Genomic DNA, 19,188 nt, shown 5'->3' on the forward strand with positions numbered 1-19,188 from the left:
AGTGTCACTACTACTTACTTTCCTACCCTCCAGAAGTAAGCATCTCTTCACTGCATGGGGTTTTGTGGGTTGTTGTGTGTGTGTGTGTGTGTTTGTGGTGTTTTCGTTGTTGTTGTTACTGCACCCAGCCTCAAATAATCCCTTTCTTTAAGAAGTCCCGGCTGACCTGATAAGACAAGGGCATTCTCCAGAGACTTCTTTTAAAGAAAAATTCAGCTTGTCCATTTATGTTTCTGAAAAGCGCTTGCACATGTTAAAAGCTTCCCTGTGCAAACGTATGTCAGAGAATGTTTTCTTAGGCTTCAAGAATATATTTCTTGGCCAGTGGGAAAGTGTAGTCTACGTCCCTGAAAATCTAAACTCTGAGATAATCTTTACATGATCAGTCACGTGTTGGTTTAGTTCAGCCACACCTTTGATATTGTCAGCTCCAATTCAACGTGTAGTTCTGCCCTTTCCCCTGGATTCTCCGACCTGTCCCAGGTACCCTGCCTTCAGAGTTGACAGTTATTGTCTGTCCCTCCTTGTCAAGAGGTTGAAGGGTAACTTGGGTGGTGAGCAGAATTAGAGGTGAAGGAGAGCATTTCCATTGGGATTCTGTACTGGCTTCCGGAGGGAAGAAGACGACCGAGGTTGAGCAGAGCCTGAAAACAAAAGTCCTACATCTTATTTTTGACCAAAGATTATTTCAGACTCTCTGGGCCTGGAGTCCTCGGTCATATTATGGAGACAAACTGGGTGGCATATTGTAAGATTCTTTTCCTTATAAGACAGAGAATTCTTTACAAATGCTTCAGTTTAAGGGCTTATGCATTTTGGAGGAACTTTTAATTATTACATTCCTTGATCAGGAAGATGGAGAGGCAGCTTCTGAAACAATCATCCTAAGGGTCCAATGAGGGTTTTTCTTTTTATAAAAATCAGAATTGTGTGGGCTGAGAGTCTAAGCAATGGTGGGAATAGGTCACGGTTGCCTATTAGGCTTGCTCGCATCCCGGCATAGGGTTTTGGCCTTCAGTTAGTTGCTATTTAAATAAAAGACTCATATCAACGAGGTAGGGATTTTTAAGGCCTGGGCAAGAGTGGAGGGCATGAGGAACCAAGTCATTTGTCCAGAAGGGGTGATGCCCAGCAGACAAAATAAAACATAGATGTGGGCTTATCCAGCTAGGGGCCCCAGGTCATTAGATGTCTCGTCCTTCCTTGTGAGCCTTGCCAGTGGGGTGTTTGGGAATGAGAGCTGAGTGTATATCACCAGGGGTTGGGGGAGTTTGTCTGCTTCTCTGCTGTGAGATCACCTGAACGCGTCCTGCTACTGATGTGGATCTATTTCAGTCTCTACTGCACTGAGCCAAGGGGTTGAAATGAGCCATAAGAAAGGAGAAACTCGAATGCCCTTTTTCTGTGTAGGAGTTCGTAATTGACACGCCATGTGAAAATGCTGAGAAGATGTACATTGGAAACGCGATGTATGGGAATTACGCGGCGGTCTTTGCCCAGCTCATCATAAAGGGAAGATCTCAAGGTTTGTTGGTGGCGCAGAAAGCTAGAATAATTCTCTTTACAATTACTATTTTCCAGTGAGTGCTTTACCCTGAAAGTGCATTTTACAGCCTGTTTTTGGCTTGTATAAAATTCAATACCAATTTTATCTCTTAAATATATATGATGACAAAATTTATGATTACATTTTGGCACAGCACTATTTCCCCTCCCCCCCATCCACAGTTTTGTTTTCTGCGGTTTTGGTTACCTGCAGTCAGCTGTGGTCTGGAAAGAGATGATCCTTCTTCTGACGTGAGGTCAGAGGGTCATTAGTAGTGTGACTCAGCATCCCAATGCCTACCTCATTCCCCGTGCATCTCATCATGTAGGCATTTTAACATCTCATATCATCACGAGAAGGGGGAGTGTGATGCAAGAAGATATTCTGAGAGAGAGAGAGAACACAGTCATGTATGCTCTTTTTAAGAAATGTTTATTTTTGAGAGAGCACAAGCGGTGGAGGGGCAGAGGGGGATGGAGGATCCAAAGCGGGTTTTCTGCTGACAGCTGAGAGCCCCATGTGGGGCTCAAACTCATGAACTGTGAGGTCATGACCTGAGCTGAAGTTGGTCACTCAACTAACTGAGCCACCCAGGTGCCCCCACGTAACTCTTATTATAGCATATTGTTATAATTGTTCTATTTTATTATTAGTTATTGTTGTTAATCTCTTAACCATGCCTTACACCTAAATTAAACATCATCCTAGGTGTGTATGTATAGGAAAGCACATGGCATGTAGAGGGTTCGGTATTATCTACGGTTTCAGGCATTCACTGGGTTCTTGGAACATATTCTTGGAACATATCCCTCTGAACAAGGGGGGACTGCTGTATAAGATTCAGTCATAGAACTCTCTGAATTTCAGGATCAGCACAATTGTATACTGTCCCAGGAAATCAGTAAAGCTTTAATTGTATCTTTAGAAAAGAGAGTTTATCTTTTTTAAATGTTTGTTTATCTATTTTTGAGAGAAAGAGGTAGAGAGCAAGCCGGGGACAGAGAGAGACGAAGACAGAATCCCAAGAAGATTCCACACTGTCAGTGCAAAGCCTGTTGCGGGGTTTGATCTCACAAACCACGAGATCGTGACCTGAGCTGAAATCTAGAGTTGGATGCTTAACTGACTGAGCCACTCAGGCACCCTGAAAAGAGAGTTTAGCACTATCTCTTTGCCTTCCTTAGGGCCCCACTGTTTCATTGTTCCTGTCCGCGATGAAAATGGAAGCTTGTACCCAGGAGTGACGGCCGTTGATATGATGTACAAAGAAGGTGAGTCCCCAGGTGACCCCTCTCCTACCCTTGTCTGCATCTTCTGCTGCTCCCTGCCCCCCACCCGCCACCCCAGGGAGAATCTAACTTACTTCATCAAAACAGTGAAGGCACAGAAGACTGATTTTGAAGCCCGATGAGAGTCTTTTATGTGAGAACTGTTGGGGAATGTTGGGGATTGTCATTTATGAATATGCATTGGTCTCATTTTCTCCCAGCCTCTGGTACTTTCTAGTCATGAGGCAGCTTTGCCTTGAGTAATTTTGCCTCCTCTTCTCTTCTTGGACCTGTGGGTTGAAGCGCTCTTTCCTGTCCCTAAGCCACAGCCTGGTGTTGGTGCCTAGGGGACCCCTGATAAATCCTAAGGACCGACTCAGTGGACTAGTTTGCCTGGGCGGCTGTACCACAGGCTGAGTGTCATAAACAACAGCACTATATTGTCTCACAGCTCTGGAGGCTACAAGTCCAAGGTCAAGGTGCTGGCAGGGTTGGTTCCTTCTGAGGGCTGGGAGGGGGAATCCGCGCCAGGCCTCTCTCCTTGGCTTGTCTGTGACCATCTCCATGCTTACCTGTGTTCTCCGTCTTCATGTGTGTCTCTGTTCAGATTTCCGCTTTTAATAAGGACACAGGTCCCTTGGATTAGGGCAACCCTAATGACCTTTTCTTAACTTGATTACCTCTGTAAAGACCCTGTCTGCAAACAAAGTCACATTCATAAGTACTGGAGGTTAGAACTGGAATGTGTGAATTTTGAGGGGGCAGGGGGCACAATTCAATTTATAACACTTGGTGAGAGCAGGCCATGCCTGTGGGCTCCACTGGTTGTCCCCAGCCAAGGCCAAACCAAGCCAAAGAAACAGGTGGGGGAGGAGGAAAAAGGAAAGAAGAAAGAGAAAAGAGGGAGAAGAAGATGATCCTTTGGAGGAGGGGTAGTCCCACCTTGGCCCGTTAGTGTTTTCTGACCGCCGCTGTGGCTGCTGCAATGGGCTTCAGGTGGGGTTGTGAGTGCTCTAATTGTATCTCTCAGGGGTGACTGAGGCCCTTGCTGTCCTTGCCCCTTGAAAGCGCCTCTTGAGCAGAGGACCCAGCTCTTGTGAAGTAATGCTAGACATTCAAAACACGGACAACTTCAGAGAGTCTGCTTTGGTTTCCTTATAAGCTCCTACATGCAACCGTCTCCTTGTCAAGGGGTGATGTTCTAAATAAAGACATTCGCTAAGTGAAGATTTTCTTTCCTCTCAGATTAAGTCTTCCTAAGTACGGAATGAACTAAAAGTAGACCCCAGACTCTGCTAGGTATCACTAGGAAAAGGGTCCAGGGGCTTTCGGGAGCCTTCTGGGGAGTTGGATCACCCCAGCCACCCATGGCTGTTCTTGTGGCCATTTTCTCTTGTCTTTTTAGACATTTGGCTTCACACATGCACCTCTTTGTGCTGGGAAGGAAGCACTGGGAAAGAGGAGAAATTTGACTTCTGTATTGCTGGGGGGCGGAGGGGGGGTAAGCGGCTTTCCTGCCTTCTCTGAGTTCAGCCTGACATTCCTTCTGTTGCCCAGAGCTCTTCCTTTCCAAGTCACAGCACCAAGACCCTCCACCTGAGCCCAGGGACCCAGAAGGCACCGATCCTCAATGAAACAGAGAGCGTCCCCACCCCCACCCCAAAGAGAGAAACATCGGCCATTCTGTGGGTAAAATAAAGGGTCCTAAGTTTTAGTGGAGACAGGCCTGGGAAGTAGCAGGGGTAGTGGCTCTGATGCCAGCCCAGATTTGGCCCCTGCAGCTCTCTTCTGCTCTCTCTAGGTCTGCATGGTGTGGATAACGGGATTTTAATATTCCACAAGGTTCGGATACCAAGGGAGAACCTGCTGGATAAGTGAGTAGCTTCCTCTTTAACTCGGATTGACTGTGTGTACGATCTCATTGCTCTCCCCGACTGGGCCTGGTGTCTGGGTCTCGTGGGCTGCGTGTTCAGGCCATCTTCGAGCCACTCCCAGAAGTTTACTGGGCACCCACTGGAAAATATAGAAAAGTAAATAGACATCATGCTGTTCCCCAGACTTAATGATTGTTGCACACACTTTCATGTATAACTCTCTAGACATTTTTCCACGCTAATGTACCAACAGGGAGACGTATGTTTAATTTTTACTGAATGAAATCCACTTATAAATTCTATTTTTCATAACGTTTAGTTTCCGTTTAACATTATGTCAAGTGTTTTTATGCAGCATTAATTACGTATATCCATTATCATTTTCAATATTGCCATAACAGACTATTAAATAAGTGAGCTATAATTTATGCAATCCATCCCTTATTGTTGGGCATTTAGGTTGTTTCCTTAAAAATAAGTTTTTTTTCTATTATACACCAGGTAGTGTTCTGTCTTCTTTGTAGGTGGCAGGAGATAAGGTACCACCTTTTAGCTTAATAGGCTGTTGTAACCAATACTACTTGGGCAGATAATGTCAGAGATGTTCAGTGTCCTTTCCCACCATCTCACTGGTGTCAGGGGTGGGCTGAATGATGAGGTGAAGGCTTCTTCTTCAGGTGCACTTTGGGGATGGAGCTCTAGGGGTTCATATTACTCTTTGCCGAGGCCAAGAAACACCAATTACCTTTATTTTTCTCTACAGCATTTCATGTATCCAGTAAAAATCCTGACCTATTGTCCTCTTGAAATCTGTGAAAAAGCCATCAATCAAGCTTTGCATAATCAGCAGTCTCCCTGTTTTATGATAAATTTTCCTTTAATACTTTACTCCCTTTCATTTCCTGCAAGCTCTTGCCAGCAGATAGATGTCATAGATGCCAAAAGTTTAAGAAAAATGTGTGGGAAGTGAACTTTAAAAGGACCAGATTCTGTTGACTTCTCCCCTCCCCCACCGTGAAGTGGTAGGAAATAAAACGGAAACAACGGAAGCATCTTCACAGTGATTGTGATGTGTGCTGAAACCCGTAGGCCCCCTCAGGAGCCATCAGTGCCCGTGACAGCAGGTCTGAGGGCCGGCAGCCTTCCCCCGAGGTGCCTGCACATTTCCTGGCTACTTCCCAGCCGCTCTCCACTCTGGGAGATGGGGAGGAGGGAGGGAAAGCCACACATGTGGAACTCCCCATACCTCGCCCACTCTAATGAGATCTCAATGGCCTGGCCAGTCTATCAGAAGCTGGACCCATTGGCTCAGCACTCATCCAATGCACTCGAGATTAGAAAGTTAGATTTATCCAGAAAGAAAAGTAATAGTGAGCCAAATGATCTGTAGAAGGTATGAGACTATATAGAATTTTTTTGATAGGCAAGGTTTTATTTTATATAAATATATATATCATAATAAATATATCATTTATTTATTTATTTTATATTTAAAATTTATTTATATTTAAATTATTTTAAATTTTAAAATTTAAATTATATTTAAAATTTATTTATTTACTTTCAGAGAGAGAGAGAAAGAGAGAATGCAAGAGAAAGCACCCACACAAGTGGGGGAGGGGCAGAGAGTGAGAGAATCCCAAGCAGGCTCTGGGCTGTGAGCGTAGAACTCGACTCAGGGCTTGATGACTCTTGATTTTGACTCAGGTTATGATCCCACAAACCATGAGATCATGAACTGAGCCCAAATCATGAGTAGCACACTTAACCAACTAAGCCATCCACGCGCGCCAAACAAGATTTGATTTTAAAGCCATTCCATTGGCACTTAAGCTGCCTCCAGTATACCAGAGAACAGCAGTCGCAACACAGGTATTTTGAAGGAGGAGCCCCATTTTTTCAGTGTTGATAAAAAGTAGGCCAGGGGCGCCTGGGTGGCTCAGTCAGTTAAGTGTCCGACTTCAGGTCATGATCACATGGTTCGTGGGTTCGAGCCCCGCATTGGGCTCTGTGCTGACAGCTAGCTCCGAGCCTGGAGCCTGCTTCAGATTCTGTGTCTCCCTCTCTCTCTGCCCTTCCCCTGACTCATGCTCTGTCTCTCTTTGTCTCAAAAATAAATAAGCTATAAAAAAATTAAAAAAAAAAAGTAGGCCAATAAATAGATGTTCAGATTCCTTGGCATCCCTATCAAAATCCTAGTTGCCTTTTTTTTTTGCAGAAATTAAGAAACTGATCCTACAATTTATATGGCAACACAAGAGATTCAGAATAGCCAAAACAATCTTGCTAAAGAAGAACAAATTAGGAGGTTCACACTTCTGATCTGAAAATTTATTACAAAACTATAGTAATTGAGGCAATGTGGTATTACAGTGGATCCCCAGAAAGCAGGTGGGAGGCGAAAAAGAAAAAACAACCCACTGTGATATTGGCATAAGTATAGATATATGGACAATGAAATAGAATGGAGAGTAAAGGAATAAATTCTTACATTTATGGTAAGTTAATATTGAACAAGGGTGATAAGACAGTTTAATGGGGAAAGAATAGTCTTTTCAACAAATAGTGCAGGATAACTGGATAGTCACATGCAAAAGCCTGAAGTTAGATTCTTATCTCATCCTATATATAAAAATTAACTCAAAATGGATCACAGATAGAGGCGCCCAGGTGGCTCAGTTGGTTGAGTGTCCTGAGTATCCAGCTCTTGAGTTCAGCTCAGGTCACAATCCTAGAATTGTGGGATTGAGCCCCACAATTGGCTTCTGAGGGTGGGCCTGCTAGAGATTCTCTCTTTCTCCCTCTGCCCCTCTCCCTGGCTTGTGCTCTCTCACTCTTTCTCCCTCTCTCTCTCTCAAAAAAAAAAAAAAATCACAGATATAAATGTAAGGGCCCAAACTGTAAAGCTCTTAGAAGAAAACCAAATCTTTGTGACCTCAATTTAAGCACCAAAGCACAATCAAACAAAAACAGAGATAAATTAGACTTCATCAAAATTAAAAAACTTTTGCAACTCAAAGGACACTATGAAAAAAGTGAAAAGAACGGAAGAAAATATTTGGAAATCACATATACCGTAATATTTATGATACATGTATATCATGTAGGTCATTTGCAAATCATACATACATAGTATCCAGAATACGAAAGGAACTATTAGTGTTCAAGGCTAAAAAGACAATGACCCAGTTGAAAAATGAGCAAAAATCTGAGTAGACATTTGTCTGAAGAAGATATGCAAATGGCTAATGAGCGCATGAAAAGATGCTCAACATCATTGTCATTAGGGAAATGACAATGATGATACCAATTTGCACCTGCTCGGATAACTATACTAAAAGAGACCAGCAGTAATAAGGAGAATGTTGGTGGGGATGTAAGTGGTGTTACTGATTTGGAAAAGAATTTGGCACTTCTTCAAAAGTTTAAAATTTTTGTAGGAGCCAGCAGCAATTCTGTTCCTGGGTATGTGTGGAAACATTGTTCACAAGAGAATTGAAAACATGTCCACCCCAAAACTTGTACACAATGTGCATAGCATAAATATTCATAATAGCCATAAAAGGGGAAATAACCCAAATATCCATCAGTGGATGAATGGATAAGCAAAATACGGTGAATCCATACAATGGAATATCATTGGCCCATGAAAAGGAATGAAGTACTGATACATGCTAAAACATGCATGAACCTTGAACACAATGAACTGAGTGAATGGAGACAGACACAAAAGCCACACATTGTATAATTCCACCTATGGGAAACGTCCAGAATAGACAAACCCACAGAGATAGAAAGTAGCTTCCTGGTTTCCAGGGCCTGGAGTATGATGAGTATGGGGAGTGATTGCTAATTGTATGAGGTTCCTTTTTGGTGAAAGGTTTGGAATTGGATAGTAGTTATGGTTGTACAAGTTTGTGAAGGTACTAGAATTCATTGAATTGCACACTTTAAAAGGGGGGGGGGTTTATGGTATTTGAATTCTATTTCAACCACAAAAAAGTGGATTGATGAGGGGCGCCTGGGTGGCTCAGTCGGTTAAGCAGCCGACTTCGGCTCAGGTCATGATCTCACGATTCATCGGTTCGAGCCCTATGTAAGGCTCTATGCTGACAGCGAGCTCAGAGCCTGGAGCCTGTCTTCGAATTCTATGTCTCCCTCTCTCTCTGACCCTCCCTTGCTCATGCTGTCTCTATCTCTCTCTCAAAAATAAATAAAACATTTAAAAAAAAAAGTGGATTGATGTGTGGTCTTCACACTCAGGCTCCACTGTTGGCTTAACAAGGGTGGTCTTCATGTGTCTTTCTCCTAGAGGCCATTGCCGAGTCGCAGGCTGATGGTGACAGGAAAACTGCTTGTCCTTTTCATGGGTCAAGCCTTTGTCAGAATTTCCTGAGGAGATACTCCCCCTAGGCCCGACTCTGATATCTCATGAGGGTGGTTCCTGAATCTGGAAACCTGTGAGACAGCCCTCTGTGTGCATGTGGTATCATTTCTAGGGGTGCCAAGCTCTTCTTTTTTGTTAACCCTGCCCCTCTTTTCCACCTGCCTCTTCCCTACCTTAGGTTTGGTGCTGTGGCTCCAGATGGGCGGTACCATTCCCCTATTAAGAACAAGAGTGCAAGATTCAACGCGATGCTGGCAGCACTGACCCCTTCAAGATTAGCTGTGACTTTCCAGGCTATGGGTGCCATGAAGGTAGTTGACTCTGATTTTGATTTATACCACTGTTTTATTCTCTGCTTATTCCAGGGATGGGTAACAGTTTTGGGAACTGAGTTTCCTGAGACACAGTTGGTGTAATGTGGCTAAGGTTAATGATTAGATGCTAAGAAGTCCCAGTTGGCCATACCCAGAGAACATTTCTGTGCCCTTCTTTTCATGGGATCCTGTGCATCTGCATCTTAGATGTGCTGCTGATTCTGGTGGGTGGAACACAGGCACTGCAAAAGAGACACAGACTTTGACCCCGGGAAGGGGGGAATGGGTCATTCAGAACAAATGCATCTGCTGGAAAAGCAGCTAAGAGCTGACACATGAGGAAAGGCTGGCATGTCTCAGCTGAGTTCATTGGGGAGCTTTGATGGGCATGTGGCTGTTTGGGCTGTGGCATTCAGCATCCCAGGTGGGAGTCCATGAAGCCAGACCCCCAGAAGGCAGCTCTACCTCACCTTCTCCCAAACCTTCCCATATACTAGTTTGGAAAGAGCATCCAGGAAAGGAAAGTTCTGGAAGGCTCCTCTTCCTCCTACCCCTCAAGGCTTAGCATCGTCTGTTCTCTGTGCCCTTTTCATCTCTTTGCATGAGGGAAAAGCCTGCTTTAAGCTACATGGAGCTTGGTGAAGCTGGAAGAAAAATTAAGAAACCCATGAATATACATTGTGGCTTGAATCCAGCTTTTCCATCAAGAAGGAATATATTTCATTCATCTGACGTCAGCACATAGTCGTCTGACTAGCGGGAAAATCCTTTACTCATTTCCACTGGGTTGGTCCTGCTTCCCAGGAAGCCTGCCTGACAGGAGTTTCCCTGGGCTTTGCATTTCCTGTCTGCTGGTACACCTGTGATGCCGTGAATACCCACACTCCGAACTGAGGCAGTGATGTCATGCCTGCCCTTGGGCACTACCTCCTGCCCTTGTTTTCCAGTGGTCCTTAAAGGGTGTTCAGTTCTGAAATTCTACATCAGGAGTGGCTCAGCTGGTTGGTCCCCTTAGCCGAGTCATCTGACAAATCAGTGAGGCCCCAGGGAGCCTTGTGAAGAGGGTGCAGAGGTAGGGCCAGGACTCTAACACAGCATCAGGGTAGAATGCTGCATAGAAACCATTGCGGCCATTTCGAGACTCTAGAAAGAGGTGGAAGGAAAGGGGAGAAGCCAGTGAGTTGAGAATTACATTGTAGAGACTATCGGACAAAAATCGGATTCAAGATTAGCTGGTGGCAGGATCTGCATACTGTCCCCTCTGATGGCGGTGGCCTTGGGGTCTCTCTGCGGAGAGTGCTCAGTGGACATGAAAGCACCTGCTGGCTCCTGGCTAGAAAGGCCGTGCAGAAAGCCTGTGCTTTACGTTTCCGAGTGGGCGATGGGGTGTAAAGGACGCCCACACTGCCAGCAGCCCCGATAGCTCATCCAGCCTGGTGCTAGAGCGCTGAGAGGCAGGAGCAGGGCACCGGAGTCGGGGAAGTGGGAGGCCTGCTGGAAAAGACTTGATTTTAAGTATCACCAGGTCTGGAGCAAAGAAGATGGGAGAGAAGAGACAGATACAGTGGATGATTCTTTTTGTTTGTTTATTTGTTTTTGAGAGAGAGACAGAGAGTGACAGCATGAGCAGGGGAGGGGCAGAGAGAGGGGGAGAAAGAGAGAGACAGAGAGAGTCCTAAGTAGGCTCTGCACTGTCAGTGGGGAGCCCGATGCAGGGCTGAATCTCATGAATCTTGAGATCATGACCTGAGCCAAAATCAAGAGTCAGACGCTTAACCCGCTGAGCCGCCCAGATGCCCCTAGAGTGGCTGAGTTTAAAAAGGTTTGAGTTCTCCAGTCTACTGAATGTTGGCACCGTAGAGGCATTATCCTGACCAGGGGCTCTGAAGTCAGAGAACTGAGGGCTCTGGTCTCAGCCTGGACATGACCAGCAGTGGGGTCGTGGGCAGATCGGGAGCCCTCCTTCAGCCTTAGTTTCTTTGTAAAACAGGCCTTGTGGTAACGGTGAGGCACCAGTGAGTGGAGGTGTGTGCGGAGCTGGCACCACAGATGTTCAATTGCTCAGAGCCGTCGCTGACGTGCTGCCTGCTGCCAGTGCGGCTGTTACTGGGAAGATAGCAGCTGGCTGTAAGAAAGGAATAAATAGGCTTTTCCGGGAAACAGATGCCTGGAATCCTGGCTTCCAGGTAACAAGGCAGTCTGAGATGTTTTGCAGAAGTGCATAATTTCCTGTGGATTCCTATGTATCTGCAGCAAAACGCAGTGGCGGGGAGTCAGCGCCTGCTCTGTCCGGGAGGCAGGTCTACTCCGTGGTGGGGAGACCCCCTCACGGAGCCTGCGAGCCCGGGACTCTGCACGGTTCGGGTGCCGCGGCTGTGGTGGGCCCTGACGGACAGCGACCTTGGCCACTGTGATCTCATCGCGAGCGTCTCGGGCGAGGATGATCTCATCCGTCTTTGGCAGCTCCTCCTCTCCTAGGGCTCAAACACATGACAGATGTTTTCTTGGCTGAAACCTAAGACGGCCCTGCTTGTTCTGCTCTCGCTGATGAGTGGAAAAATGGATCCTTTTCTCCTAGGTGCATTCCTCATGTATTAGGAAACTCACCGTGGCCCCCCGTGGTGACATTTTGCTCAAGGCTGAGCATGCCCCGTACTTTTAAACTTTGCCCAGATGTCTTATTCTTCATGGTCATCTCTCATTTCCATGGTTTCTCAGCACTTTCAGATTTTCTCTTAAAGGCTTTGCCTTAATAGCCTTCCTCCGATTTGCGTCCAGAGTGCTGTGCCGGATTAAGTGATTAGCAGAACAAAAGGAAAAGGAAACTACGACGTTTGGCAGGGGTAGGAGGTGGGGGCTTGGGAGAGCTCGTAGCTGGGGCGGGGAGGCCGGGAAGACTTTCCAGAAGGAGGGGAGAAGCAGGGGGAAGTCACTGTGAATTTGGAGGCGGAAGTAGAGGGAGTGTGAAATGTGAAGGAGGTCTAGCCCATCGTTTTGGGTTGATTTTTTGTGGAAGTAGATATTTCGGCCTAGACAGACTGGTCCCCACTCTCCAAAGGGCCTCCCTAGTCTTTTAACAAAATGTTTGTTTATTTTTGAGAGAGAGAGACAGACAGAGGGCAAGTGGGGAGGGACAGAGAGAGAGAGAGAGAGAGGGAACACAGAATCAGAAGCAGGCTTTAGGCTCCAAACTGACAGCGCAGAGCCCAACACAGCTCCAACTGACGAACTGCTAGATCATGACCTGAGCCAAAGTCGGACACTTAACCGACTGAGCCACCCAGGCGCCCCTCTATAGTCTTTTATTATTATTATTATTATTATTATTTTTAAATGTTTTGTTTATTTCTGAGAGAGAGAGAGAGACAGCATGAGCAGGGGAGGGTCAGAGAGAGAGGGAGATACAGAATCTGAAACAGGCTCCAGGCTCTGAGCTGGCAGTCAGCACAGAGCCCGACGCGGGGCTCGAACCCATGAACTGTGAAATCATGACCTGAGCCAAAGTCGAGTGCTTCGGGCCACCCAGGCACCCCCTCTCTAGTCTTTTAAAGTAGGTATTCCTCCGTAGCGAGGTCTCTCTCCGAGGGTCTTGAGCCGCTCTGGGAGGGGCTGATGAGTCTGCATTTGCAGCAGGTTCCCAGGTGATGGTGCTGTTACTGGTTGGGCACCACGCTTGGAGAACCCCAGTGCAGAGCAGATGCATACAGTCATGACTTTCCAGCCCCATCCCAGCCTCCTTGTCACCCTGCCGGCCTCCCCCGGCCCCCAGGATCATGGCCCAAGTTCTCTTCCCATCTCTAGCGCCTTGCATGACCTCTCCCCCCACCTCCTTCTCACAAGCTGTTGTGCTGCCTAGCAAGCCCACCCCCACTTTTCACATGGTGCGTTTTCATGCACATGTCAGAGCTCAGGCAAGTGTCCCTTCTTCAGAAAAGTCACAGCCCACGTGTGGTCCCTCTGTCATGTGCCCAAGGCACTGCTCTCCCCCTTGTTATTATGGTTACGACCAGCTAAAGACATGACAGGCTGTCTCTGTGTCCTGGCTAGCCTCAAAGCTCTGTGCAGTCAGGGCCCTGCTGCCTTCATTCGCTGCTGAGTGTTCAGCTTCCCACGTGGTAGGGCACATGGTAGGAACGCAGCGAGGGGGAGTTGACAGAATGAAGAAGAATGAATCAGAATTCGCAAACAGAGCACCTGATGTCGTTCTTAGGAGAACTAAGCATTCAACATGGGCTTATTCTCATGCTCCTTGCCCCAACCCCTCAGCCCATTCCAGGATGGCAGGGAAGAAGGATGGTGCTACGCCTTCCTTCGGACTTTACATGTAATACATGCTTTACAGGTGTTAATTTGTTTCTCCTCATAACAGTGGGTTCCATTGGTATATGGGGAAAATGAGGCATGAGGAGGTTAAGGGAATTTCCCAAGATGGGCACTGAATATACACAGGTTGACTCTGCTGATCTCTGGTAAGAAAGATGGAGAGAAGGTCATACATAGCACGTTGTGTAGGTAAGATTGCCATGTAGAGACTATTGAAAGATATAGTTGAATTCATTGGGAACGGGGACAGCCCAAATGCACTACATGAAAACTAAGAGACTGGAGGTGCTTGGGCATGTTCGTGATCTGCTGAATTAGCTGAGTTACAGCTTTGGGCCACAGAAGGCTGTGACTGGCCTGCGAGCTGGTGGGTGAGGAAGACCCTCACCACAGCTGTTAACCAGGTCTGCAGCTGGTGGGAGCCGGCTTCCTTCTCACCTCATCCTAGCGCCAGTGCTGAGGCGGCCAGAGGGAAGATGTCCCATATCAAGTTGCTTGGTTGAGATATGTGGGATTGACATGCGTGGAAACAGCTGGAATGTTGTGCTTACTCTAGGGGCCACTAACAGCATGGCCTCTGGAACCAGCCTCTTCGGTTTGCAGCTTGCCTCCTCATGACCTTGACAAGTCACTGAGCCTCTCCACGCCTCTAAAAATAATGACGGCACTCCCTCGTAGAGCTATTGTAAGACCTGAGTGGGTCAGTGCCTGGAAAGTGCTTCTACAGGGCATGCCTACACTACATTGTCAATACACAGAGGCTACTATTATTATTATAAGCGATGTGGGAGCTTATGTGATCAAGTTCAGGAATATGGATCATGAAAATGACATCTGAGGTTGTGAGGATTCCGAATTGGGTTTGTAACACATGCTCAGCCCTCTGTGGTAGTGGTGCTTGAGCTGATAGTGGAAAATTCTGAGGCCGAAGCTGGATGTGGCTGAAAAATGTCTGTGGTCATGGCTGTCTGTGAATATGAGATGGGGAGGTCCGTGTCATCTGACTATCTTCCTGGGGTGCAACGAAGGACACATGGTCTTGAGAGAAGAGCGGAGGGAGTGAATGGCCATCTGTGAGTCATAAAAGGTTGCGGTATGTATGGTGGTAGATAGTTTTCCCCTGAAAACTGGGGTTGAAGGGAGAGCAAAGGGAAGAAATTGGTTTTCATGTGGGAGGCTCAGAACTTGTGATGGGAACATGATCTTTTCTGACAGTGAGCCTTGTTGGACATGAATAAAGGGCCTGAGGAAGGAGGTAGGGTCCACGTTTTCAAGAGAGTCTCTCTCCCCTATTGATAGGAGTGTGGGGATGTTGTGGCCTTGAGTAACCTTTTCAAGACCTCGGGCTGTAAGGTTTCATGGAGAATTAGAACAACAAAGAAGAGGAGGTAGGGGGTATCTGAGTTGTCTGAGTCAAAGTGGGCTCTGTAAACCACAAGGGACGTGATGGTGCTTTGGGTGAGTGCAGATCAGAGCAGGCTGCCTGTTCCTGCTGTTCTCTTGTCTTGCCTGGTGGCTTCCCCTTCACCCAGGCTTTGACACATCCACAGAGACGTCTGGGATGTGAGGGTTCTCACCCTGGCATCTGGCTCCTGCGTCTGGCTCTGCAGGGCCAGGCCTGTGTACTTTAGTCACTGGCTGATGCTGGGGCTGGGCAGCTCTTGTCACAGTGTGACAGTCTGCCTGCCCTGACAACCATGAGCCAGATGCTGTGACCTTTTTCCCCGAGCTGAAGCCCACTCAGTCCCCTGAAATTAATAACCTCCATTTCTGTGGCTACCGCTACTATACTATCAAGTTTTTGTCTGTTTAATTCTTGCTAGGAGGTCATCTACTTTAGTTTTCTTCTGCAATAATTTTATGTTTACCTCTCCTCTTGGCACTTAGTTTCATCTTATTTTTATCGTTATTAAAAGAACATTTAGTGGACAGAGAACATGTGTTTTTATTCAGCTTTAGTGTAGGTCCCAGTAGAGCACTAAATGTCATGCAGTCTTTTATCTTTCCTTCCTCCCTCCCTCCTTCCCTTCTTTCCTTCCTTCCTTCCAACCATCCATCTATCCATCCATCCATCCATCCATCCATCCATCCATCCATCCATCCATCCACTCATTGATCTGCCTGTCAATCTACACACTCATAGACCCACCTGTCCATTCATCCATCGGTCTGTCCATCTATCTGTCCATCCAGCTCACCCATTCATCTGTCCATTTATCCACTGATCCACTCACCTATCCATCCATCCACCCACCCATCTATCCACCTATCCCACTACAAAGACTTCTGAACACAAGAGTGATCCATTCATGAATGATTTCATAGTTAATGGGGAGCTATGGAATGTTCTAAAGAAAAGCAGTCACCTTTCTAATGGACACCGTATTTTACGAAAAAAACTCCCTAGGCAAGAGTGTGTAAGGAGGAGCCAGAGGCATACACTATCCTCCAGAGCCTGGCCCTCACCCAGCACTAAGAACTGACTAAGAAGCATCTCTGTAGGATCTTGTGCCCATGAGGGCTTGGGGTGAGGAGTAAACTGAATGGGAATTGGATGGAAATGGAAGTACTCTGACAGTGACCACACTGAGACTTCTGCACTGTCAAGAGGCATGACATGATGGAGGGTAGGGTGAGGGGGGCTATAGGTTCCCTAGAGTAATGGCTTTACAATGTATGATACAAACAAGTGTGTATATCATTGAAATTGAGGAGGCAAGTTGACTGATGTTTATTCTGTTGATGCTTTTGTAAAGTGGCCAGTCATTGTTATCACAGAGAGTTGGAGAACTGAAAATGGAGCTCATCCTCTGCCAGCTGTATGCTTGTCTCTTTAGGTGTATATGCTTTGAGGAAGCAGGTTCACATAGCTCATCTTGTTCCACTCAGGTTAGCATTATTCTTTCTGTAGCATCCTCACACATACATACACAGGTGTAAGGGGCAGAGTAGCAGGACTTGTTCCGATGCTGGGGAAGACCCATGGGACAAAGGGTTTCATCTGGATGATCCTCGGAGGGGCCATCTGTGAAATATAGTTTCCAGTTTTCTGGTGTAGAAACTTCCCCAGGTTGACCACCAGAGGGTAGCAAATACCAATGATGATTTGCAGATTATTTTTCTTTTCTATTTATTTGCTTTTATATGTAAGAAAAGGCTGGGATTTTGTTGTTCTCGTCAGTTTAGCATCTTGTCAGCTATGAGTGCTGATTATTACAAAGTGGTCAATATAAGGCGAAGGGGGAGTGCATCAGCTGAGTATTTAGTTGTCCGGCTCAAGACCAAGATTGTACATAGGATGCAATTATCTGGATGACCCTTCGGGATATAATTTGACTCACACATTATAAGAAAATAAATTTTCAAGACAATAAGTTTGCAGCATTTGGGGTGGGTGTGAAAACCGTTAAAAACTTTACTTGTGGTGTTTCCATGGCAGTTTACATTTTTAACAACTGAAATTTAAACATTTATTTTTTAAAAGGTGCCTCTGCTTCCTTTTCCCCCAAAGAGCAAAGAGCTAGAGATCCAGTACAACTACAGATAAGTAGCACCTGACATGAATGTTTGAAATGGTTCTTTTAAAGAGTTACCATTTTGAACTTACTTCACTTCTGTGAGCACACATTGGATGAGACGCTGGGGGCAGTGGGCAGAGATGAGCGGGAGCAGGTGTGTGCTCTCCGGTAGCTCATGGTGTATCCAGGTAGCTGAGATACTTCAGCGCTGTGAGGGGCCCCACTGTGAGGAGGCCGCCAGGAAGGAAAAGGGGATGGCGGTGGTCTGGAGAGTAACCCTTTATAAAGAGAGAGCCCTGAGACTTTTATGGTTGGAAGAGATCTCAGAGATAAGAGTCCAGTGCAGACATTTCTAAATGAGGTCTCTGGGTCTCTCAGGCGCGAGGACCTAGAAGCTGACCTCCAGCCCTTCGGCACTGAGCGAAGTCTCCAGGTCACATCTGCAGATGGACAGCCCAAGAGCTCAGGTGGCGTATGGAGATTCTCTGTGCCGTAGGAGAGGAAAGCCTTGGGCATCCCTCCCCCTTTGATGTGGCCCAGGAATGTGAGATGTTTGTGACTATGATAACGTTTCAAGGAACAGAGCTCTCTTGAACTAAGTCATCAGAGGCTGAGAAAACCTTGTAGGAAACCCCAGTCTCGTCAAGCCCTGCATTGTGGCCGTGGCTGCTCTGAGTGTGTCATCGATGGTATTGCCTGTGTAGACTACTTCCAAGCTGCTCTGAGCCCACGGCCTGCCTAGAAGGGGGCTTGCCTTCCTGGACTCTAGCAGACTGCTCACCAAAGGCAGGTAGACAGGGTGCCCAGGCTGCAGCTGTGAGAAGCTCCATTGGCCCTGTTGCCCGTCTCTGGGGAGCATCACTCGCACCACCCGGGAGGTCAAGTATGGATGATTAATGGCTGGCTTGCTGTCCTTAGGAGTTTTTCTGCCTGAAACTTGATATTGCATGTAGCACAAGTGCCCGTACAGGCCTCCGTACCTTTTCCTTACTCCACGTTTTATTAACTCCATTCTTCTGTTCCTGCGGATGAATCTGTCCGTTGGTAGGTTCTCAGAGAAAGGTGACAGGAGCTCAAGCCATCACCAAATGATAACTCCATGCACTGAGTGCTTCTCTGAGCATTTTATATGTAATCACTCCTTTAATTGGGTGAGATGGGTGCTATCACCATCCCCATTTTCCAGATGAGAAAACGAAGACATGGAAAAATCTTAACAGGTTGCACTGGGCCCACCAGCCTCACAGGGCGGCAGCCCGGCACCGGGGTCCTGCCCTTTCCCATGCTGGGATGGCTTTTGGCAGTCCTCAGCAAGGAGTTCCGTGAGTCCGGCACAGACCCTGCTCACCCATACTCTTGAACCACTTTGGAGCAGGATTATATTTGCTTTGGTTAACTTAACCAAACCAAAAATTAAAAAAAAAAAAAAAAAAAGTTTTGTCTACATTTAAAAACGTGGCGATTCCACTCATACTGGGATTTTGGCAGATGCTGGATGGTTAGTGGCTGGGCCAGAATCCCGGCTTCCTTCTCCACTGTGATTTGTGGGCCTGATTTGTTGTTCAGTGGCACTGCCGACTTTGCATGACCACCATGTGTCACAGCGGTCCTGAGCATCTGTCTGTCTGTGTGCTGGGAGCAGGACGGGGGAGGGGAGACTGGCTTGGTCCAGCCTTTATATTGAATGACCTTTTATGGGGTAAAGGTCCATTTATACTGAAGATTCGTTGAGTGGGTACAACTCTGAGCTCAGTTCAGTGGAATGATTTTCATTTTTAAAAAGTTTTTATTTAAAAAATTTTTAAATATTTATAGTTTTGAGAGGGGGGAGAGAGAGTGAGAGAGAGAGAGAGAGAGAGAGAAAGCATGAGCAGGGGAGGGGCAGAGAGAGAGAGGGAGACAGAGAGTCTGGAGTAGGCTCCAGGCTCTGAGCTGTCAGCACAGAGCTCGACGTGGAG

The 19,188-nt window shown here is 46.6% G+C and overlaps 1 protein-coding gene across 1 annotated transcript in view; it reads left to right on the top strand.

Annotated features, from left to right (window-relative positions):
* The window catches only part of ACOXL (acyl-CoA oxidase like), a 342,588-nt gene that overhangs the window by 55,430 nt on the left and 267,970 nt on the right, over positions 1-19,188 (top strand). Inside the window, exons 6-9 of the mRNA XM_039231678.1 lie at positions 1,411-1,525; positions 2,731-2,817; positions 4,616-4,688; positions 9,254-9,386. Coding sequence (XP_039087609.1) covers positions 1,411-1,525; positions 2,731-2,817; positions 4,616-4,688; positions 9,254-9,386 — 408 coding nt within the window. The remainder of the gene's footprint in view (positions 1-1,410; positions 1,526-2,730; positions 2,818-4,615; positions 4,689-9,253; positions 9,387-19,188) is intronic.

Source organism: Hyaena hyaena, unplaced genomic scaffold, assembly GCF_003009895.1.
Source record: "Hyaena hyaena isolate Hyena2069 unplaced genomic scaffold, ASM300989v1 scaffold_57, whole genome shotgun sequence".
Lineage (NCBI taxonomy): Eukaryota > Metazoa > Chordata > Mammalia > Carnivora > Hyaenidae > Hyaena > Hyaena hyaena.